We start from the raw sequence: 20,198 nt of genomic DNA, 5'->3' as shown, positions 1-20,198 counted from the left end.
TATAATTTAATTTTTTCTTTCATGTCGATACACTTTTTGCCTGGATGGTTTATTCGAATGATATCAGGTGTGTCGAAAGATTATGTAGTCTCGTGTTAGTATTGTTGGCCATGTGATACCTTTGATCGGATTACAAGTATTTAGAAAATACAAAATCCCCCTTTTTTCCATTACACAAAACACAATGTTAATTTTTTTTTTTATATATAAAATTTATTATACAAAATAATGCAATTTATTCATCTATTTTTAATATATATTTTTTTTCTGCTAAATCAATAAACAGTTTCGAATTTATTGATGCAAAAATAAATGCTGTAAAAATATTGTGAATGTATTTTTACGTTTCCAGATGTTAATAGTTTTATGAATGAAAATATTTCCTGCTCCAATTTTTTTTTTATTTTCGATAAAATACAACGTGGTATCTAGTAAAACTCACCAATGAATTGCAAAAATTTTACATGTGTGTGTATGTTTTTTTTATATATGTTATACCAAAAACTGAGTGACTGAGTGACTGACTGACTGACGGTTTATTTTAGATCTCAATGACTCACTGAGTGGTTGGTGGTGGTCGTGGTGAGGAAGAGAAAAATGATATTATTAATGATGTCAGCCACAAAATTTGCTGTTTCATTGTCAACTTTATTTTTCATATTATCTCTTCCGTATTTTTTTTTCTATATATATATTTTAATTTCTCTACGAATTTTAATAGAGTTATGTCATAGCTAGCTAATTTTAATACCGTTACTACAACAAAAAATCTCTGACCAATATTTTATAATTGTCGAATGTATAATATAACAATAAAGCTTTAATTTTTTTGTCAATTTTTTTTTTTTGAACGTTTCACATGAGTTTCAAGTACATCTAGGAGTTTAAGAAAAATAACATAAAGACCTGCTAGTATTAGATATTAAAATTAAAAAAGCTTATATACATGAAGATGTGCTTTTTTTTTTTTTTTTGTTATCAGCATTGTTGTTGTTATTAATTTTGAAAAAGCCCATCACCACAGAGACAGCTTCTTGTGTTTTTATATTTTTTATAAATATTTTTATAAATAATCAAAGAAAGCCCAGTGCTTACAGAGTTGAAGCTTTATTATTTTTAATAATTTAAACAATAATAAACACATAAACAGTATATTTATCACTTTAACTAAAAATAATAATAAATAAATAAATACATTTATTTTATAAATTTAAATTACAAAAAATAAAAGCACATTAATTTCTATAGAGTTTGGCCTTTTTATTGTATATATTATCAATTTAAAAATTCTTGAAATAAATTTTTTTATATCATTATAGCCTTCTAAATGGCGCCAGAATTCTGTTTTTTAAGTTGTAATCATTAACGTCGATCTTGCGGTGGCATAATTTTAAATTTTGAACGAGCTCTGATAAGAGTTACGTGTGTATATAAAAATGCTTATCTTATTTATTTACACATTTTTCTATAAATCATTTATTTTTTTTTTTGCAAAATAATATAATATTAATTTAATATTTTTGTTAATTTTTTGTTGCAGTGTGCCAAAGTATAGACGTAAGAAACTCCGTGACCCAATTAGATGTATTAAAAGGTTGTACGGTGGTGGAAGGATTTGTACAGATACTCTTGATTGACAATGCTCATGAATCACAGTTTGAAAATTACACGTTTCCAAATTTAATTGAAATCACTGGATATCTTGCATTGTACAGGTAAGAAAGTTTTACAACAAAAAAAAGTAATATTATTATTTATTAAGTTAGAAAATTTAAACGTCAAATAGTCAATAAATAAAAGTTCATTGTCCTCGATAAAAAATTAAGAAATAAATTGACTCAGTATTAATTTGTGCAGACAACTGGAACAATTTTTAACGCCACATTGTCTAAATTATTATTTTTACCTCTCTTGTCTAGTCATTGAAACGATTGTTTTTTTAAATTGAATTTTACTTCTTTTTTTATAAATAATAAAATAATTTTTGATGTGTTAATTTCAGGGTATCAGGACTCAGAAGTATTGGACATCTATTTCCCAATTTAACTGTTATTCGTGGATCAACACTTTTCATAAATTATGCACTTGTTGTATTTGAGATGCAAAATTTACAAGAGATTGGCCTGCATTCATTGACTGACGTTTTAAAAGGTTCAGTGAGATTTGAAAAAAATCCACAATTATGTTATGTTGATACAATTGACTGGAACGCTATCACTAGATCTGAAAGCGATAATATCATTTCGGTAAATACATTTTTTAATTATATTTATATTTTTTATAATTTTTATTATTATTTCAAACGCTTGAGGTGGTCTGATGATCAGATATACAATATCATTTTTCTAAATAACTAAATAAATTTTCACCCCCTGGGTGTGTATCTAAGCTTTTGTGCATCAAAAAAAAAAATAAATCAATTATCAAAGATTGATTCATTTTAAGCAGGGCTGATGGAAAAAATCATTATTTTTTTTTTGTTTTTCGCTTGTTAAATTCACCTATTTACAGATAATCTTGAGATGAAATTTTACCATCTCAAATGATCCTTGTTTTATCTAGTTTTTTGTTTGGTTGTTTTTTTTTTTTTTTTAAATATCATCAATGTCAAGGGTTACCGTTCATCCAAAGTAGATTATTTAATTTTTAAAAGTAAAAATTTGAGTCTAAATGTCAACTCAACATTGACTAACAACAAGGCAAATAAAAATACTGCAAATTTTATATTGATAAATTTTATATTTCAATGAAAATAAATTATAATAATGATAATTATCATCATCAAATTGATTGATAATTCATAATTTATTATTTACTCAAAATATATTTACTTTTTATTTATAAATTTATCATCTGCACTTGTCAAACCGCACGAGTTAATCCAAAATCCATATTGTCGATAGATAAATAATGAAAACTTGCGAATTTGGGCATCAAGATCATTATATTGGTAATGCTCATTAGAATTCCACAATGGTATTACCAAAAGGATGAAGACCCAGGAAGAAGTACTTCCGCCGGAAGTGAAAAGGGTGAACGCGAGGTCAAATAATTTCTTACACGAAATAAAAAAAATCATAATAACAAGAGTATAAGATTTCGATAGTAAAAAAAAACCAACAAAGTAATAATAATATAGTAAAAAATATATTTCTAAGAAACAAATAGCAATTGAAAGAGAAGAGTTTATAAAAAAAAAACAATTTATAATACATAATTTATTTTTTCATTTGAATCTGTATGTTTTTTCATGTTACCATCACGAGGATAGTTTCATACAAAGTGTAATAATGTTCTTTCGCAATTTGTTTTTTGACCTTCGACAAGGCAGCATGCGTCGTCGTCGTCGTCGTCCCGTCGGCTGCCTATCTTCCTTTAGCTCATTAAATTTTTCTTTTCACTATGTAGCTTTAGATAATAATAATTGTACATGATATAAAAAATAAAAAAAAATAGTTCATTGAATTTTTACAATACACAAACTAATTTAAATTACACACATAAATAAAATAATTAATTAAATTCATGAATGAGAAAATTTATTGAATGGATTAATAAATCAATAAAATAAATAAACTCATAATTCTGTGACCTTGATAATAATATATTTTATTTTTTTTACTTCTAATTTTTATAAAAATTTATAAAATTATCACATTACATTGATGTCAGCTTGAATTAAACTGTAATAAATTGTCTACGTCATTCTACACGTGTCGAGCTTTATCTATCAAAAAAACAAATTTCATTGGCTTAAAAAATATATAATTTATTTTTTTTTTTATTTAAATAAATTTAACAATGAATTATCAATACTTTTTATTTGTAAATTAAAAATAATACATTGTTTATTCTCATAGAAATATATAAATATATTTCGTTGATAGAAAAATAGTAAAATAATATTATTAGAATATTTTTTAAAAGATATAAATATAAAATAAACAAACTAAACAAGTCACTTGATACGTGTGAATTGTCGTCATCATATTGCGACCGGAAAAATATCGTACATTGCCTCAGGGTGTCTTACGACAGCATCTACGTCACTGGACATTGATGTTTGTATCTCACATACATTAACAATTATATGCTATACAGATTCAATACCAAAAATTCATGTGCGCGTAAATGCGTGTCAATTTTGTTAACGTCAAAAAATCAACGTAACGTGTAATTAATTTATTGTGGTATTGGTGCACGTGCCGTTTAAATCATTCACAATGTGGTGGTAAATAAATGCTAAAACTGTGTGGCGCAAATAAAGATCTGTATTTTATTTTTTATTTTATTTCGGCGTTATGATATTATATCGAAAAGTATAGATAGAAAAGTAAAGAGACTTGGCCTCATTTCTATTGGTTTTTTTTATTTTTTTTTTTTAAATTTTATTTCTATATCTCTTTTTATATTATTATTTTTACTTTTGTATTTAACTATTGATGATTAATTTTATTAGTTTTTAATTATTTATTAATTTTGTTTTTTTCAGGGTAATAAACCGAAAAATGGATGTCCAGTTTGTGAAAGAATTAAAGGCTGTCCATCGAAAAAAGAAAAAAAAAGTGAATATCTATGTTGGAATGCTCAACATTGTCAAAAAGGTAAATATATTATTGTTGAATTTGTTGATCATTTTGTATCGATCAATATGAAATAACTGATAAATATTTTTCAATTGTTTTTTGTTTGATAGTTTGTGAACGACAATGTGGAAATTTGCCATGCTCACCAAGTGGTGAATGTTGTCATTCCGAGTGTATTGGTGGATGCTCTGATCTTTCACCAAACACTTGTTATTCATGTAAAAATTACCTCAGCAGTAATGGAACAACATGTGTATCAGAATGTGATGCAAATTCTTATCTTTATATGGAACGTCGTTGTATTTCAAAAGACGAATGTAAATCAATGAAAAAACCACTTGAAGCTCTGCCTGATATTGCTGAATTTCCATATAAACCATTTAGAAATATTTGTGACATAAATTGTCCAGTTGGTTATACAGAAAATAAAACTGAAATATGTACACAATGTTCTGGACAATGTCAAAAAAAATGTCCAAGTATAAATGTTGATAGTGTTGGTAAAATACAAAGTTTACGTGGTTGTACAATAATTGAAGGAAGTCTTGAAATACAAATACGTGGTGGTAAAAATATTGTTAAAGAATTAGAAGATTGTTTAAGTTCAATTGAAGTTATAAATGGTTATTTAAAAATAGTACGTAGTTTTCCAATAATATCATTAAATTTTTTACGTAACTTGAAAGAAATAAAAGGTGAATTACTTGAAAATAATAAATATATATTATCTGTACTTGATAATCAAAATTTACAAGAATTATGGAATTGGCAAATACGTCCACCAATTAAACTTGGTAATGCTAATGATACAATAAGACCAAAAATATTTTTTCATTTTAATCCAAAATTATGTTTACAAAATATACGTGATTTACGTGATAAATCAAATTTATCTGATTTTACGGATTTAGAAGTTGCACCAAATTCAAATGGTGATAAAGTTGCATGTAATGTTACTGAATTATATACAATTGTTACAAAACGTACATCTGAAGCAGCATTAATACAATGGAATGCATTTGAACATCATGATCCACGTTCATTACTTGGTTATGTTGTTTATTTTATTGAAGCACCAAATCGTGATGTTGAAATGTATGATGGACGTGATGCATGTGGTAATGATGGTTGGCATGTTGATGATGTACCAAATAGTTCATCTGAACCATATTTAATACATATTTTAACTCAACTAAAACCATATACACAATATGCATTTTATGTTAAAACATATACAATATCAACTGAAAGATCTGGTGCACAAAGTAAAATACAATATTTTACAACATTACCTGGTATACCATCATCACCAAGAGCTCTAACAACATGGAGTAATTCAAGTAATGAAATGGTTATAACATGGCTAGCACCATTACGTTCAAATGGTAATTTAACACATTATAAAATTGTTGGTAGACTTGAACTTGATGATCCAAGTTTTCTTGCTAAACGTAATTATTGTGATGAGCCAATGTCACCAGAAAAAAAATCAATATTATTATTAGCTGACGAAGAACGTAAACGTGCTGAAGCTGAAAAATATATACCAAAACAAACTGATACATCATGTGATTGTACTGATCATGAAGCTAAACAATCAATGCGTGAAAAAGAAGTTGCTAGTTCAATTGCATTTGAGGATGCATTACATAATCAGGTGTATGTTAAACGTGTACATAATAGAAGAAGAAAACGTTTTGTTGAAAATGATATTGGTAATGATGGTGATCATCATCATCACAATCATAAAATTGAAAGTAATATTATGCATAATACAAGATGTCGTCGTGATGTACCATCAAATTTAATGATAAATCAAACAACAACAACGACAAATGTCGTTGATAAAATTGAAAATGGTACATATACTGTATTTACACGTGAAATACCAGCAAATAATTTTACATTTGTCATGAAACAATTGAGACATTATGGTGCTTATAATATTGAATTATCAGCATGTCGTGAAGCAGTTGTTAATGAAAGTTTACCAACTTGTTCACCAAAAGGTATGCGTACATATCGTACATTACCATTAGAAAGTGCTGATGATATACCAAATGGTACATTTAAATTTACCCTATTAGGTGGTAATAATAGTCAACAAATTGTTAAACTTGAATGGGATGAACCAGTACAACCAAATGGACAAATAATAACTTATCAAATTGTTTATAAACGTATTGATATTGAAAATGCACAACCAACAACAGTATGTATAACACGTTATGATTTTATAATATCTAGTAAATCATATTCATTAAAAGATTTACCAGCTGGTAAATATTCAATTAAAATAAAAGCAACAAGTTTAGCTGGTAGTGGTAATTATACATTATCACAAATTTTTTATATTAATGAAGTCAGTACACATAATTATATATTAATTACAGTATTTAGTGTTATTGTTATATTATTTATAATATTTATATCTGGTGCATATATTATTAAACGTAAATATATGCCAAATGTACCAAGTATGAGACTAATTGCAACTGTTAATCCTGAATATGTTAGTTCATTATATGTACCAGATGAATGGGAAATGCCAAGAAATAAAATTGAATTAGTACGTGAACTTGGTAATGGTTCATTTGGTATGGTTTGGGAAGGTTTAGCTAAAGACATTGATAGTTTACCAGATATGAAATGTGCTGTTAAAACAGTCAATGAAACAGCAACTGATCAAGAAAGAATTGATTTTTTAAATGAAGCATCTGTTATGAAAACATTTAAAACACATCATGTTGTTAAATTATTAGGTGTTGTATCAATTGGTCAACCAACACTTGTTATTATGGAATTAATGCAATATGGTGATTTAAAAGGTTATCTTAGAAGTCATAGAGCTGATGAGGCTGATTGTACTAGTGAACCACCACCAACATTTCATAGAATTTTACGTATGGCTGTTGAAATTGCTGATGGTATGGCATATTTATCTGCTAAAAAATTTGTACATCGTGATTTAGCTGCACGTAATTGTATGGTTGCTGCTGATTTAACATGTAAAGTTGGTGATTTTGGTATGACACGTGATATTTATGAGACAGATTATTATCGTAAAGGTTCAAAAGGTTTATTACCAGTTAGATGGATGTCACCAGAAAGTCTTAAAGATGGTGTTTATACGATTAATTCTGATGTATGGAGTTATGGTGTTGTACTATGGGAAATTGTTACACTTGCATCACAACCATATCAAGGTTTATCAAATGATCAGGTTAGTAAAAATACAAAGCACAAAATACAAAAATGTACATCATATTTTAATTTAATGTTATTTTTGTATTTTTAAATAGGTTTTAAAGTATGTTATTGAGGGTGGTGTAATGGAAAAACCAGAAAATTGTCCAGAACGTCTTTATTATATTATGAGAAAAACATGGGATCAACGACCAAGTCGACGTGTTACATTTTGTAGTATTGTATCAATGTTACTCAGCTATGAGAATCCAGATTATGAAGGTTTTGATAAAGTTAGTTTTTATCATTGTAATGATGGAATTGAAGCACGTAAAGCAAATAAATTACAACAACAACAACAGCAGCAACAATTACAGCAGCAACAGCAGCAACAACAGCAACAGCTACAACCTTCAATTAGAAGGTAAATTTTATTGTTAATTTGTTAATTTAAACTCTAAAAAATGACATTAAATTAATTTTTGTTGGTTTGTTTAGGGATTATGGTGTTTCGATGCATGACTTGTATGGTGAAGATGACTCGGAAAATAATGAAAGATCACCCCTACATGCTGACAGTGATTTGGCAAATAATGATCAAATTGGAATGCAAAGTAGTATGAATTCAATATCAGAATCAGATGGTGATTTTGATGATCATATTATTGATGAAAGTTATAATAAAAATGAATCAGATCCATCAATAATTGCCATTAGAAATATTCAACATTTTGATGGTGCATCTGGTTGTTCATTAACATCAAGTAAAGGAACACTTGATTTTCCATTTGTTGAAGATAGTTTACCATCTGTTAGAACTTCACCATCCATTCCAAAAAATAGTTTAACACCAAGAAGTAATATTAGTCCAATATCTGCTAATAATTCCATAAATTTACATGATAGAATTGATACATTGTTACTTGATAATAATAGATTACGTCAAAAATCACATAAACAAAGTCCTGATTATGAAAATCATGGTTCACAAGTTATGGCATCAATTGAAAATAGAGATACACAATTAAAAATTCATTATCCACAATTGGATGATCGTGTTGATATTAATAATGTGTCAAATGAAGAAAATATTAAAGAGTCTGATTATCCTGAAAAAATTGAACTCAACAATGGCTACATTGGTAATTCAACTGTTTAGTCTGATAGTAGTTCAAACGAAAAAAACAATTTTAAACATGAAAAACACAATTGTGCTGATTAATAAGGCTTTTTTTTTTTTTTTTACTTTCTTTTTCAAAATTTTAATTTAAATAATTAGTTTTTAAGACACCAAAAATGGTGCAAATGAAAATAATGAGTAATGACAAATGACTTTTTCTTTTTTTTGTTTTTTATCATAAGTCTTTTTTAAAATTTATTTTTAAAAATTGAGGTTTAGTAAATATACATAAATATATATTTCTTTTTTAACAAATAATTATTTTTTCATGTCATTTATAAGCAACACACCACAATGGTATTTAAAACTATATCGTAATTAATCAATTTTTCTTATAAATTTATAATTTTTTATTTTTAAATTATCAGAACATAAAAATTAATCAAAATCAAGTAAAAATTTAATTTTATTAAATAAAATAATCAACAAAAAAAGACCAAAAATAATAAAACAAGTAATCAATGTAAATGAGGATTTAAAAAACAAGAAAATCATTCATGCAGATTACTATTTTTTTTTTTTTAATTAGCAACAAATATTGCTAAAAAAAAAACCAACAAAATTACACAAGATATTATATTTTTTCCAGATGAATATTCTGTTCGTTATCAATGTCTCTTAAATTGACAAATATTATTATTTTTATATAATTATTATTACTATAATTATTATGTTTATTATTAAGATTTTTATTTATACTTTCTTATTGATATTTAAAAATGAATTTTCAATTTTATCATTATTATTATGGTTGCTTTTTTTAAATAATAATACAAGTTCCATGATCAACACAATATACTACGAATATAGTCGACACAGGCTTTTAGTTTTTTAACATGAGAGCACACAGACTGCTTATTTTTTTTTCTTTTGAGAATCAAGATTGATTAACGGACAAAAATACACAGAAAATCTTGAGCCAAATGGTTAAATGTTATAATGAAAAACAAAAATGAATCAAGTTAAATATGATGATTGACAAAGAATAAAAATTTATAAAATTTTTGTTTATGTTTTTTCAATATTTAAATGAATAATATACGAGCAACGCAATACAGTTGAAACTAGAAATAATGAGCCTCAAATACAAGACTGATTAGCTAATTCCCCCATGTATAATCTCACGATGTAAGTCAGTAAGAAAATAAAAAAAATAAATGAAAAAATAGAAAAAAAAAATAAAAAAAAAAAAAAAACACTTTAACCATATTGTTTTTAAAAAATAATATTTATTTTTAATTTTATTATCATTTATTTTGCAACATGTAATTAATTAAAATACCCGTGACCTAATAATTTATTTTTAATAACGTTAATAATAATTTATAATAATTTACTTGTAACTGAAAAAAAAAAAAATATTTGGATAATTTTTTATTTATAATTAAATTCAAAAAAAAATAAAAAAAAATGAATAAATCGTAAAATTTTTTGTTACAATTTATCATTATTATTGAAAAATGAAATGTAAAAAAATTACAAAAAAAAAAGAAATAATTTTAAAAAAACGTATCAGATGTGTAACAAGGCAATGAAAAAGAAAAAAAAATAAAAAAAAAAAAAACAAAAATAAATACTGTAAATTCTGTAGTTATTATATGATAAATTTGTTGTAAGAAAAAAATAACTTGGGTAATAAGATAAAAATGAAAAAAAAAAAGAAAATGCATTTTTTTTTTTTGAATGGAATATCCTGTTGTTTAAAATTTGGCGGCTTTTGTTGCTATTGGTTCTTTTTGTAAATAACTGACATGTTGATTGGTGATAATAGAAAACGATTTAAATTGAAGATAACAACAGCAACAAGTTTATTATTGTTTATTGAATCTTGATGTTAAAATTTAAAGCATAAAAAATGTCTTTGACAAAGTGGTATCGTGCAAATGAGGTGAGTTTAATAATAAATTCGATAAAGCATGATAATTTCTTCATATTTTTCTCTCTTTATTCTTTAACTATTTTATCATTTCTTTTTCTTCTTTCTTTATTATGTTATTAATTTATTTTATTTTATTTGTTACTCTTTAGTTGTTGGTTTCGAAAAAGAGAATAAAAAAAAGCCAAAGTTTTGCCTCATGGATCGAGAGAGAAGCTTATGGATTGAGATGAAAATTAATATTGACAAAATATTTGGCGTTCGTAACATCCAGCAATTGGATTGGACATTTCATGATGCATCACTTGACCAGGTTTGTTATTAATTATTATATACTAAAAAACATTTTACTCATTAGAAAAATCAACTTGAAAATGATCTCAGTTTTAAAATTTCATTTCTAGCTTCACTTCATTATAAAAATAAATACAATAATAAATAATTACAGCAGTTTAATAGCAAAAATAATTATTTACAATTTACTTTTCGTAAATAGCAAAACAAAACATTATCTCTCTTTGAGTGTTGAATTTTCTCATGTAATTAAACAAAAACAAAAAACAACTTTTATTTAAAAAAAAAAAACAAGCTCTTTGTGTAAATAAAAAGTGCAAACACTTGGCCTCTTTTCTATTGATCAATTTTGTATAGAAAAAAAAATGCTAACGACATGAAAGATCTCAAAAATTCTAAAAAAATAAATTGAAAAAAAAAACTACATGCAAAAGTAAATGAACCTCTGGTAATTATATTCTTTAAAAAAGTAAAAAGATAGATCAGTGTAAATCGTACCACGTGCCACTTGATAGATTTCCGAAGTCTTTGAAGTGTTAGCTTGTCTCAACCCAAGTAATTTATGTTAAATAGGTCACATATGTACATGGACTTGGTCGGTCAAGGTCTCTCGTATATATTGTTGATAATTAAATGTGTGTTTATTTCCTTATAAACCTTCAATAAAATTATTTAATATTATTAATGATATAGTTACAATAAATTTTAACTTAAAAATAATATCATCAATATGCTTGTACTCTCTTTCAAAGTATACAACGGAAGTTACCGTTATCACCTGTTTTAAAACTTCACTTGTATACCATCAGAAACTCAAATGGACCGGTCATGAACACGCCAACAAAGTCAACCGTTCACAACATCAATTTTTACGGTAGAAATTCTTATAATTGCAATATATATTTCTTATATTTAGGTCAAGAAAGAGGCGCCATTACAAATATTTTTTTTTTTTTTACTTCATGTAAGACTCATAAAAGCATCATTAAATATATTTATTTATTTATTTATTTATTAGAGTTCAAGGTTAATAAATAAATAAATAAATAACTTTCACAAACGAAAAAACAACATCATTTTTTGAACAATTTTAACATTTTTTTTCTTCATGTTTTGTAGTTTTTTTTTGGATGAATGGATGGATGGACTGACGACCTCGAGAGATTTGATACTTGTGGGAAATTATGTTCATGTTTGGTGCCTCTCATATTGATAATTTCACATGTGAATTTTAGATTTATACTTCAAAGATCAAATTCCCATCGAGCAGCTATGCAATTCCATCGTTGTTCTCAGCTAAAATGCAAAGGTAAATATATATTTTTCAATATGTAATCTAGAATTTTTTCGAAATAACAATGTATTATTACAAAGAGATTAATCCTTGATTTAATTTGATTATCATTGATACAATAATTGGTTTAAATAAATTCAATGAACATCATTGATTTAATTTCTAAAATTATAAAACAATAATTAATTATTGACTTGGATCATTTACATGATTGATTGATTTAATTTATATAATTATCAATTTGTGTTGACTTCCATCAACATATCTTGATTGCAAAAAAAAAAAAAAAGGAAATGACTAGTATTAAGTATTAACTAGAAATATATCACATGTCTCATCCTAGTTTATCTAATGATAATATTTAAGCTTCAACCACAGTGATATATCAAAATAAAAGCGCAAATATTTACCTTGACATTTCCACCTTGCAATCCAGTATAAAACGACAATGTATTTGTAAATCGACATACTGTAATAAAAAAAACTGCAACCCAGTTAAACCAAGAGTTGTACCGTTAAAGAGTGCCTCACTCGTGTCTGGTCTCTGATCATGAGGACACGAGAGAAGAAAAAAGAAAGGTGGGACTTGTTGTGGAATTTCCATGCAAAACCTGCCAACCTGTTTTTCATATATATACTTTAAAAACAATTTAATTTTAAAATTACACCATGTTATATATATATGGCACACATGAAAATTTATATATAAAAATATAAATTATTGGAACACCTATTAATGTCAATCGTCAATGTGATGGTGTTTAATACAACCTGTTACAAATCAGGTTGTCTCCTTGAGACATATTTGAGTCAGTTGATCTCATTGAAGCCGGAGGTTTAGCCTGGATGTAAAATAATAAAATTACATTTACTCATGAAACATGTATGCTTATATAAAAAAGAAAAAAAAAACTTTTAAATTGTCTAAATGAACATTGACATCTAGATTGTTTTTTTGTTTCTTTTGTAGATGATTGTTTGAAAATTAAAACTCAATTTATTTTTTATTTAAGAAAAAAAATAAAAGACGGACCAGTTAACTTGCTGAGATTTTGTTTTACCTGATGGAATTGAGATTGTGGTTTGAGGGGGGTATGAGGAGGGGTCCAGACACGATGGTGTTTGTAATCAAAGAGGCTATCCGCGGCATGGAAGAAAGTCCGACTACCGGCAGCAATTCACCACCAGTCCAACAACGCGAGTTGAACCGAATGGACGTTCTTGTCTATCGTTTTTTTTTTTATTTTTTTTTTCTATTTATTTAAACAATTTATGATTTATTGTTAGTATTTCTAAACATCAAGTTGACATAGAAATAAGTTGATAATTTTTTTTCGAAATTTTTTTGTAATATTACTCTTACTGTTGAGAGTACTTTTAATTTATTGATTATTTATCATTTTTTTGATATCGTTTAATAATATTTTATAAGGTGAGTTTTATAAAACTACTTGTGGTGATTTTATTTAGTGAATATATTAAATATGTAGCTTTTAAAATTGCTCAACATATTTACAGTTGTTTTTTTTTATTTTTTTTTATAAAATAGTTTTCGTGTGAATTGAATTCCAATAGTCTGGCCATTTATGGAATGTTGATTTTGTATTAATACCATGATAATTTTTTTTTCTTTCACGTGTGTTAATTAGATTTTTTCGATAGTTTATTGAATGTGTGGTACGTATTTTTATCTGTGATTTTAATTTACGTATTAATCCATTTATAGAAGATAAAATTGTGAGGTTTCATAAGAAAATAAAATTATAAATTTTTATTTACATATAGTTACAGTGTATTTTGTTTCGGATGGTTACCAACTGTGGCTTTTCGCGTAATTTATTTTACATTTTAAATACTAATTTAAATTAAAAAAACTTTCAAAATTTAATTAATATTATTTTCTAAAAAAATTGTCAACAATTATTATTTGAAAATATATTATAATGTGTTTTTTTTTTTTTAATTTGTTATTTATGTGGAATTAAAATTGTGTTAGAATAACATTAAAAAGATAAATCAAACTAACGGTCATTCCAAATTTGTGAGATTTTTTAATATATTTTTATGTTTTATCATATATTTAATGTATAAATATATTTATTTTTTATTTTTTAGGAATTTCATTGAGCTGAAAAAGACGGGTTCAACTTATATTCTTATTATTTATTTTGTGAATGAAGAATTGAGTTCTTCGGATGGAAAAATCTTCGAAGCGTGTTAAATATCGTGTTGATGGGTTGATCATTGCATCACTGACTTATTATCCTAGTCTTGCTTGATGATAATACATGCAGAATTCCACTAGCAACAATTTAAACAATAAGGTAATAATGTTGATAAACTTCCCGAATAATTAGAACGGATGTTATTTTTTTTTTCTTAAATTTATAAATTATACAACTCTTTACTGTATTACGAAAATTATATTGATAATTTTAAAAACTAATCAATTAATCGTCCAACCTGTTTAATGTTGATAAAAAAATTATGACGCTGCAAAACAATCAGTTAAATAATAATAATAAAATGCAAGATTAATTTTGCAATGAGAAAAAATAACCGAAAAAAAAATCATTACTGTTGAATTGATATGGAAAAAAAATTTATGTGACTTTCGATTTGGACAATGGTAATCAAGGAATACAAGAAAAAAAAAAGTATCAATACGAATTCTTTGGCAAAAAGAAAAAAGTAAATTATATACGTATATACAAGTTAACAATTTATCATTTCACGATAATTTCGTAATTGTAATTGAGAGAGAGTCTGAATTAATCCGACTCATGACGATTGCATTTTTTATTTTTTCGTGTTGCATTTTTATGCTGTCTTTTATTTATTTATTTATTAAACCAGTCGTTCTAGTGGCCCATTTTGTGGCCAGTTGTGATTCTCCACACTGTGGAATATTACATCGGGTTTTATGATTTGGAGATTAAATTGATATCATGAGAATATGTTTGTTTTTTTGTTTAACCTTGTAAACATGAAATTCTTATGCTCATCCATAAATATCGACAGACCAGTTATCATCATCATCAACATGATTCGATCAAAATAAAAATGGATAAACGTCCCTCTCGAGGTGAACCAGACACTCAAACTTTATTTTTTCATTATCATTTAAGGACATGGTATGCTATAGCATGATACAAAAATTTACAGAAATAAATTCTTAAAAAGTATTAAAATACATACAATTTTAACATTCATAATTTTAACTAATCAAAAATGTATGTTTATTGAAATATTTAATAATATTTTATTGTTTAAAAAATAAAATATATTAATTTATGTTAAAATAATAATGTCTTGTTTTGATTTTAATTTTTTTTTTCAAATCAGTGCCAGTGTGCATGTGCAATTAAATGCTTATTGTTGTTTATTTTCTTTGGCAATATTACTTTATGATGATATCAATCGAAAGCTGAAATTTTAAGCTACAAAAAATTATAAGACAAAAATTAAAAATATCCAGTCTATAGTGTCGTAATTATCGTGTAAAGTGCGCAATTTAAAGTCACTCATATACAGGCCCAACATATTAAAGTGACACTTTGTTAATAACAAATAACACAATTAAATTTTTAACAAGTAGCTTATTTTTTATGCTCAATGTATTATCAACAATTTAATTTATAAAATATAATTATTTAAATTTAAACAAATAGTCACACACAAAACCTCATTATAATATTTCATAAATTTTTTTAAATTTTTAATCTCAAAAATTTATTCATAATTATTTCGATTAATTTTATATATTTATAAATACTGTTAACCCGCAGTATTATTGTGTATTCATATGAATTTTTTGCTGAAACACTTGTGATGTGTTTAAGTTTAAACTCTTTAAATTATGTTGATCGATCGTGAATGTATAGTGAGAGAGCCCTCGGGGCCATTAATTCCGTTATATTCAAGCATCACGTATTTGGTTGATGTATCCTCGTTGATCTACCTACGATGAAAATTTTGTCTCAATGCAATACACACGGTTTAATATCACCATAAAATTGTTAAATTCAATAAAATAATATTATAAACTTTTTATTTCAAAATATCCTTAAGCTATTTATTTATTTTATTAATATCTTTTCTTATTTCTCTTTGATGAAAATAGAGAATCATCATTTGACCTTTATTTTTCATCACGGTCAATAGACTTTCCATTTGTCGCATACAATGTGTTATTTTATTCAGTGTATATATGTTTATGTATACTGTAATTGAAGATGATAGAAAATTAAATAAATAATTGAATATAAAATAATAAAAAAATGTACATTATCGTGAATAAACATTTTGGTAGCATCAGAATATACAGACTTTCACGTTGTACTCGATCATATTGATAAAATGCGTCTTCATCGAAATGAGAAATGAGACATGGATGAGTGAAAACGCAAAATACCAATACAAGTATAGCAATAAGATATTTATCCAAAGAGAGAATGAAAAATTCCAGTGACCTTTGCCACTGATGAATATATTTACATTGCGTTTGAAAGTACAACAACAGCAGTGAAATTGTCCATAAAATAATTGTGTTAATTTTAAATTTTTTTTGTTTTTAGAAAAGCCGAGATAAATGAATGATCCAAACAACAACAACAAATTTCAACAATGGAGTCAACAAAAAATGAAAAAGAACCAGAAGATTTTGTGACTGTTGTCAGTGTTGAACAGCCAAAAGTTGTTGAAAGTTTTGTTACTGTATTATCAATTGGTACAAAAAATCAAGGACAAACAAATAGCAATGATAAAAATTTAGATGAAGAAGTTGAAGTATACAGATTACCAGGTGAAAGACTTGGTTTTGGTCTTAAATTTGAGGGTGGTAATAAAACAGCTGAAAAAGTTAGAAGATTATTTGTACAAAGTTGTGCTGAACAAAGTCCAGCAAGTAGAGTTAAATGTTCATGGGGAAGTTTAGGTGAAAGAGATGAGGTAAATATATTAATAAAAAAAATAATAAACAATTTACTTTATAATTAAATAATTATTATTTTATAGATATTATCAATTGATGGTGTACCAGTAATACACATGAGTCGTTTAGATTGTGTACAAAGACTAAAAGAATCACAACTTGTTATTAAATTACTTGTTAGACATCAAGGTGCACTTAAGCCAGAAATAATAAATGCTGAAAGAAAATTACAACCAGAAAAATGTAAAATACCACCAGAATTACCACCAATGCCACCACCAGTACCACCAAGAAAATTAAGACAAGCCAGAGGCTCAGCAGATGGTGATGCAAATCCAAGTCCTGTTAAAAAACATAATCAATTGATAAATGGTCAACGTGGAGCCAATAAATCCACTAATATTGATGCTAATAATAATAGTAATTTAATTATATCCAAAGAAATAACAACAGACGTAATAAAATTAAAAAAAGTAAGTTTAAAATTCAATAATTATTCAATGATAAATATTACTAATTAATAATTCATTAAAATAGGAACCAACAGAAGCTATGAATTATCTTGATGCAACATCTCAAGATGGATCAAGTACACATGGAAGTACCTCAGATGATACTGCCAGTTCAAAGTCAACAGTTGTTGATAAATTGTCAATATGTGATAAGCTATCATTGTCATCAACAACATCAGATATTATTAATGAATTATCATCAAATGAATCACATAAATTACTTGAATCATTTGAACAACTTGATAATGATTTTTGTACAAATCCAGATTATTTATTAAAACGTCTTGTTAATTGTGAAACAAATTATACGGAAATTAATGAAAAAACTAAAAATAATGGAATAACAGAAGAGACAACATTGACACTTCAACCACCAATTAATTTTCAAGATAATCCATATAGTCAAGATAAAGCAAATGATATTTATTATACAGCTGATCTTGCTGCTGATTCAACAACACATTTTCGTCCAATACGTGATGATGCATCAATTGTTGAATGTGTTAATGGAGATGTTACATTTGATACAACAAAAGAGACATTAAATTCAATTGATACGAAAAATTTTGCACCACCATTACCAGCAAGAAATCATATCAATAGAATTTCAGTTAATCAAATTAATGATGATACAAATGGTGATAAAAAAATTGATACTGATGTTAATATTGATATGCCAATACTTCCACCAAAACCATTACCAAGAAAAGATTCGAAATTAAAACGAAAAAGGCTACCACCACCACCTCCACCACCGACTGCACCAAGGAGAGATATTCCACCACAAGTATCAGCTAGAAATTTAGATTTATGTAAAACGAAATTACATGATACTCAACTAGATGTTGAAGATAAATTAAATGACAACAAGGTCAACGATGATAATAATAATATTATTGATAATAACAACAACAATGTTCTTGTTGATGATGATGATGATAAAAATATAATGATAAATAATGAAAAAAATAAAAATAATTCAATTGAAAATTCATCAATGGCTATTGAATTAAATAATAATGAATTAATATTTAATGAAAGTTTAGTTACAAAAAAAAATAATGATACATCAATGTCAATTGATAAAAAAATTGGTGAAAGTCAAAATAAAATATTTAAAAAAAATAATACACTTGAAATAATTGAAATGAAAAAAATGAAAGTATATAATGATTCATCAAAAAATAATAATAATTTTTTGCAAATTTCACCATGTCAAGTAATCAATGATGACAACAAAGAAGAAAAAGATGATGATGATGATAATTATAAAGAAAATTTGAGTAAAAAAGATGCTGTTGTTTTTGTGCCAGCACCAAGAAATTCGATTAAAATGTTATCATCACTTTCGTCATTATCAACAACATCATCAACATTGGAAGATGAAGATGAAGATGATGGAGAAAAAAGTGAAGAGAGTATTGATGTGTGGGAAGAGGCAAGAGATGTACAAGATGATGATGATGATAATTTAGCAATAATAAAAACACATGATATTGTTGATGAAGAAAATTATGAATCTTTTGATACAATTGAAGATGAAACAGAAATACCAAGAGTTATTTGTGTTTTAAAAGATATTCATGGAAATGAAGAAGTTGAAACGAGATTTGACAGTGAAGGAGAAGAAGAAGATGATGATGAAGAAGACAATGGCGATGATTACTACTGGCAGAGTAATCTTGCAACTATTGGCGAAGAGGAGGAGACGAATTCTCTTGAATATACTAGTGTGTAAGTACATCCAGATTGCAATGTAACCAATGAATATTTACATCGTAAAATATAATATGAATAATATATTAAAATAATAAAAAAAAAAAAATCAAATTGAGGGAGGGACAGATAGGCGCCTACGTTTTATTCTCAGACAAAAATTTATATTATAAAATATATATAAAAATTAAATAAATAATCTTAGATCAATCACCAAGTGCATTACCCTTAGCTACATTACAGGTTCTTTCAAGTTGCACAATCTTGTCTGTGTGAAAAAACAATTTTTCAAATTAACGCCTACAGGATAAATTTTTTTTTTTTTCTAGATTTTTTTTCTTTGCAATTATAGATTTTTTTTATTCATTCAAATAATCGATTATCGTTTGATTAAATAACAAATATATTATCATCATTTTATATTTGTAAAAAAAATATTTTAAAATCTAATTTAACTCCCTCCCACGAATGTCGATTTGCCCGTGGCATAGATTAAAAATAATAATAATAAAAATGAAAATTTTATAAACATAAAAATTGAAGAATAAGATAGAGAGAGTGAAAAGGTTAATTGGACACTTTGAGCTCGTAGAAAGATCAGTGATTCGCACGCCCATGCGA

The 20,198-nt window shown here is 26.0% G+C and overlaps 2 protein-coding genes across 4 annotated transcripts in view; both read left to right on the top strand.

Annotated features, from left to right (window-relative positions):
* LOC122858262 (insulin-like receptor) overlaps positions 1 to 9,253 on the top strand; it is a 33,729-nt gene extending 24,476 nt beyond the window's left edge. For both annotated transcript variants that reach the window (XM_044161039.1, XM_044161040.1), the window contains exons 3-8: positions 1,541 to 1,715; positions 2,003 to 2,246; positions 4,493 to 4,604; positions 4,697 to 7,809; positions 7,889 to 8,196; positions 8,271 to 9,253. In XM_044161039.1, the coding sequence (XP_044016974.1) occupies positions 1,541 to 1,715; positions 2,003 to 2,246; positions 4,493 to 4,604; positions 4,697 to 7,809; positions 7,889 to 8,196; positions 8,271 to 8,931 (4,613 nt within the window). In that variant the 3' untranslated portion in view covers positions 8,932 to 9,253. The remainder of the gene's footprint in view (positions 1 to 1,540; positions 1,716 to 2,002; positions 2,247 to 4,492; positions 4,605 to 4,696; positions 7,810 to 7,888; positions 8,197 to 8,270) is intronic.
* A 4,334-nt stretch (positions 9,254 to 13,587) lies between these two features.
* LOC122858261 (probable serine/threonine-protein kinase DDB_G0282963) overlaps positions 13,588 to 20,198 on the top strand; it is a 28,542-nt gene continuing 21,931 nt past the window's right edge. The window contains exons 1-5 of one of the 2 annotated variants that reach the window (XM_044161037.1): positions 13,588 to 13,848; positions 14,532 to 14,740; positions 16,994 to 17,366; positions 17,433 to 17,822; positions 17,887 to 19,595. In XM_044161037.1, coding sequence (XP_044016972.1) covers positions 17,043 to 17,366; positions 17,433 to 17,822; positions 17,887 to 19,595 — 2,423 coding nt within the window. In that variant the 5' untranslated portion in view covers positions 13,588 to 13,848; positions 14,532 to 14,740; positions 16,994 to 17,042. Of the gene's footprint in view, positions 13,849 to 14,197; positions 14,458 to 14,531; positions 14,741 to 16,993; positions 17,367 to 17,432; positions 17,823 to 17,886; positions 19,596 to 20,198 lie in introns of those variants that run through there. The other variant, XM_044161038.1, reaches the window with a different exon arrangement.

The sequence above is a fragment of the Aphidius gifuensis genome, linkage group LG5 (assembly GCF_014905175.1).
Source record: "Aphidius gifuensis isolate YNYX2018 linkage group LG5, ASM1490517v1, whole genome shotgun sequence".
Classification (NCBI taxonomy): domain Eukaryota; kingdom Metazoa; phylum Arthropoda; class Insecta; order Hymenoptera; family Braconidae; genus Aphidius; species Aphidius gifuensis.
This window is presented reverse-complemented; position numbering and strand designations above follow the sequence as displayed.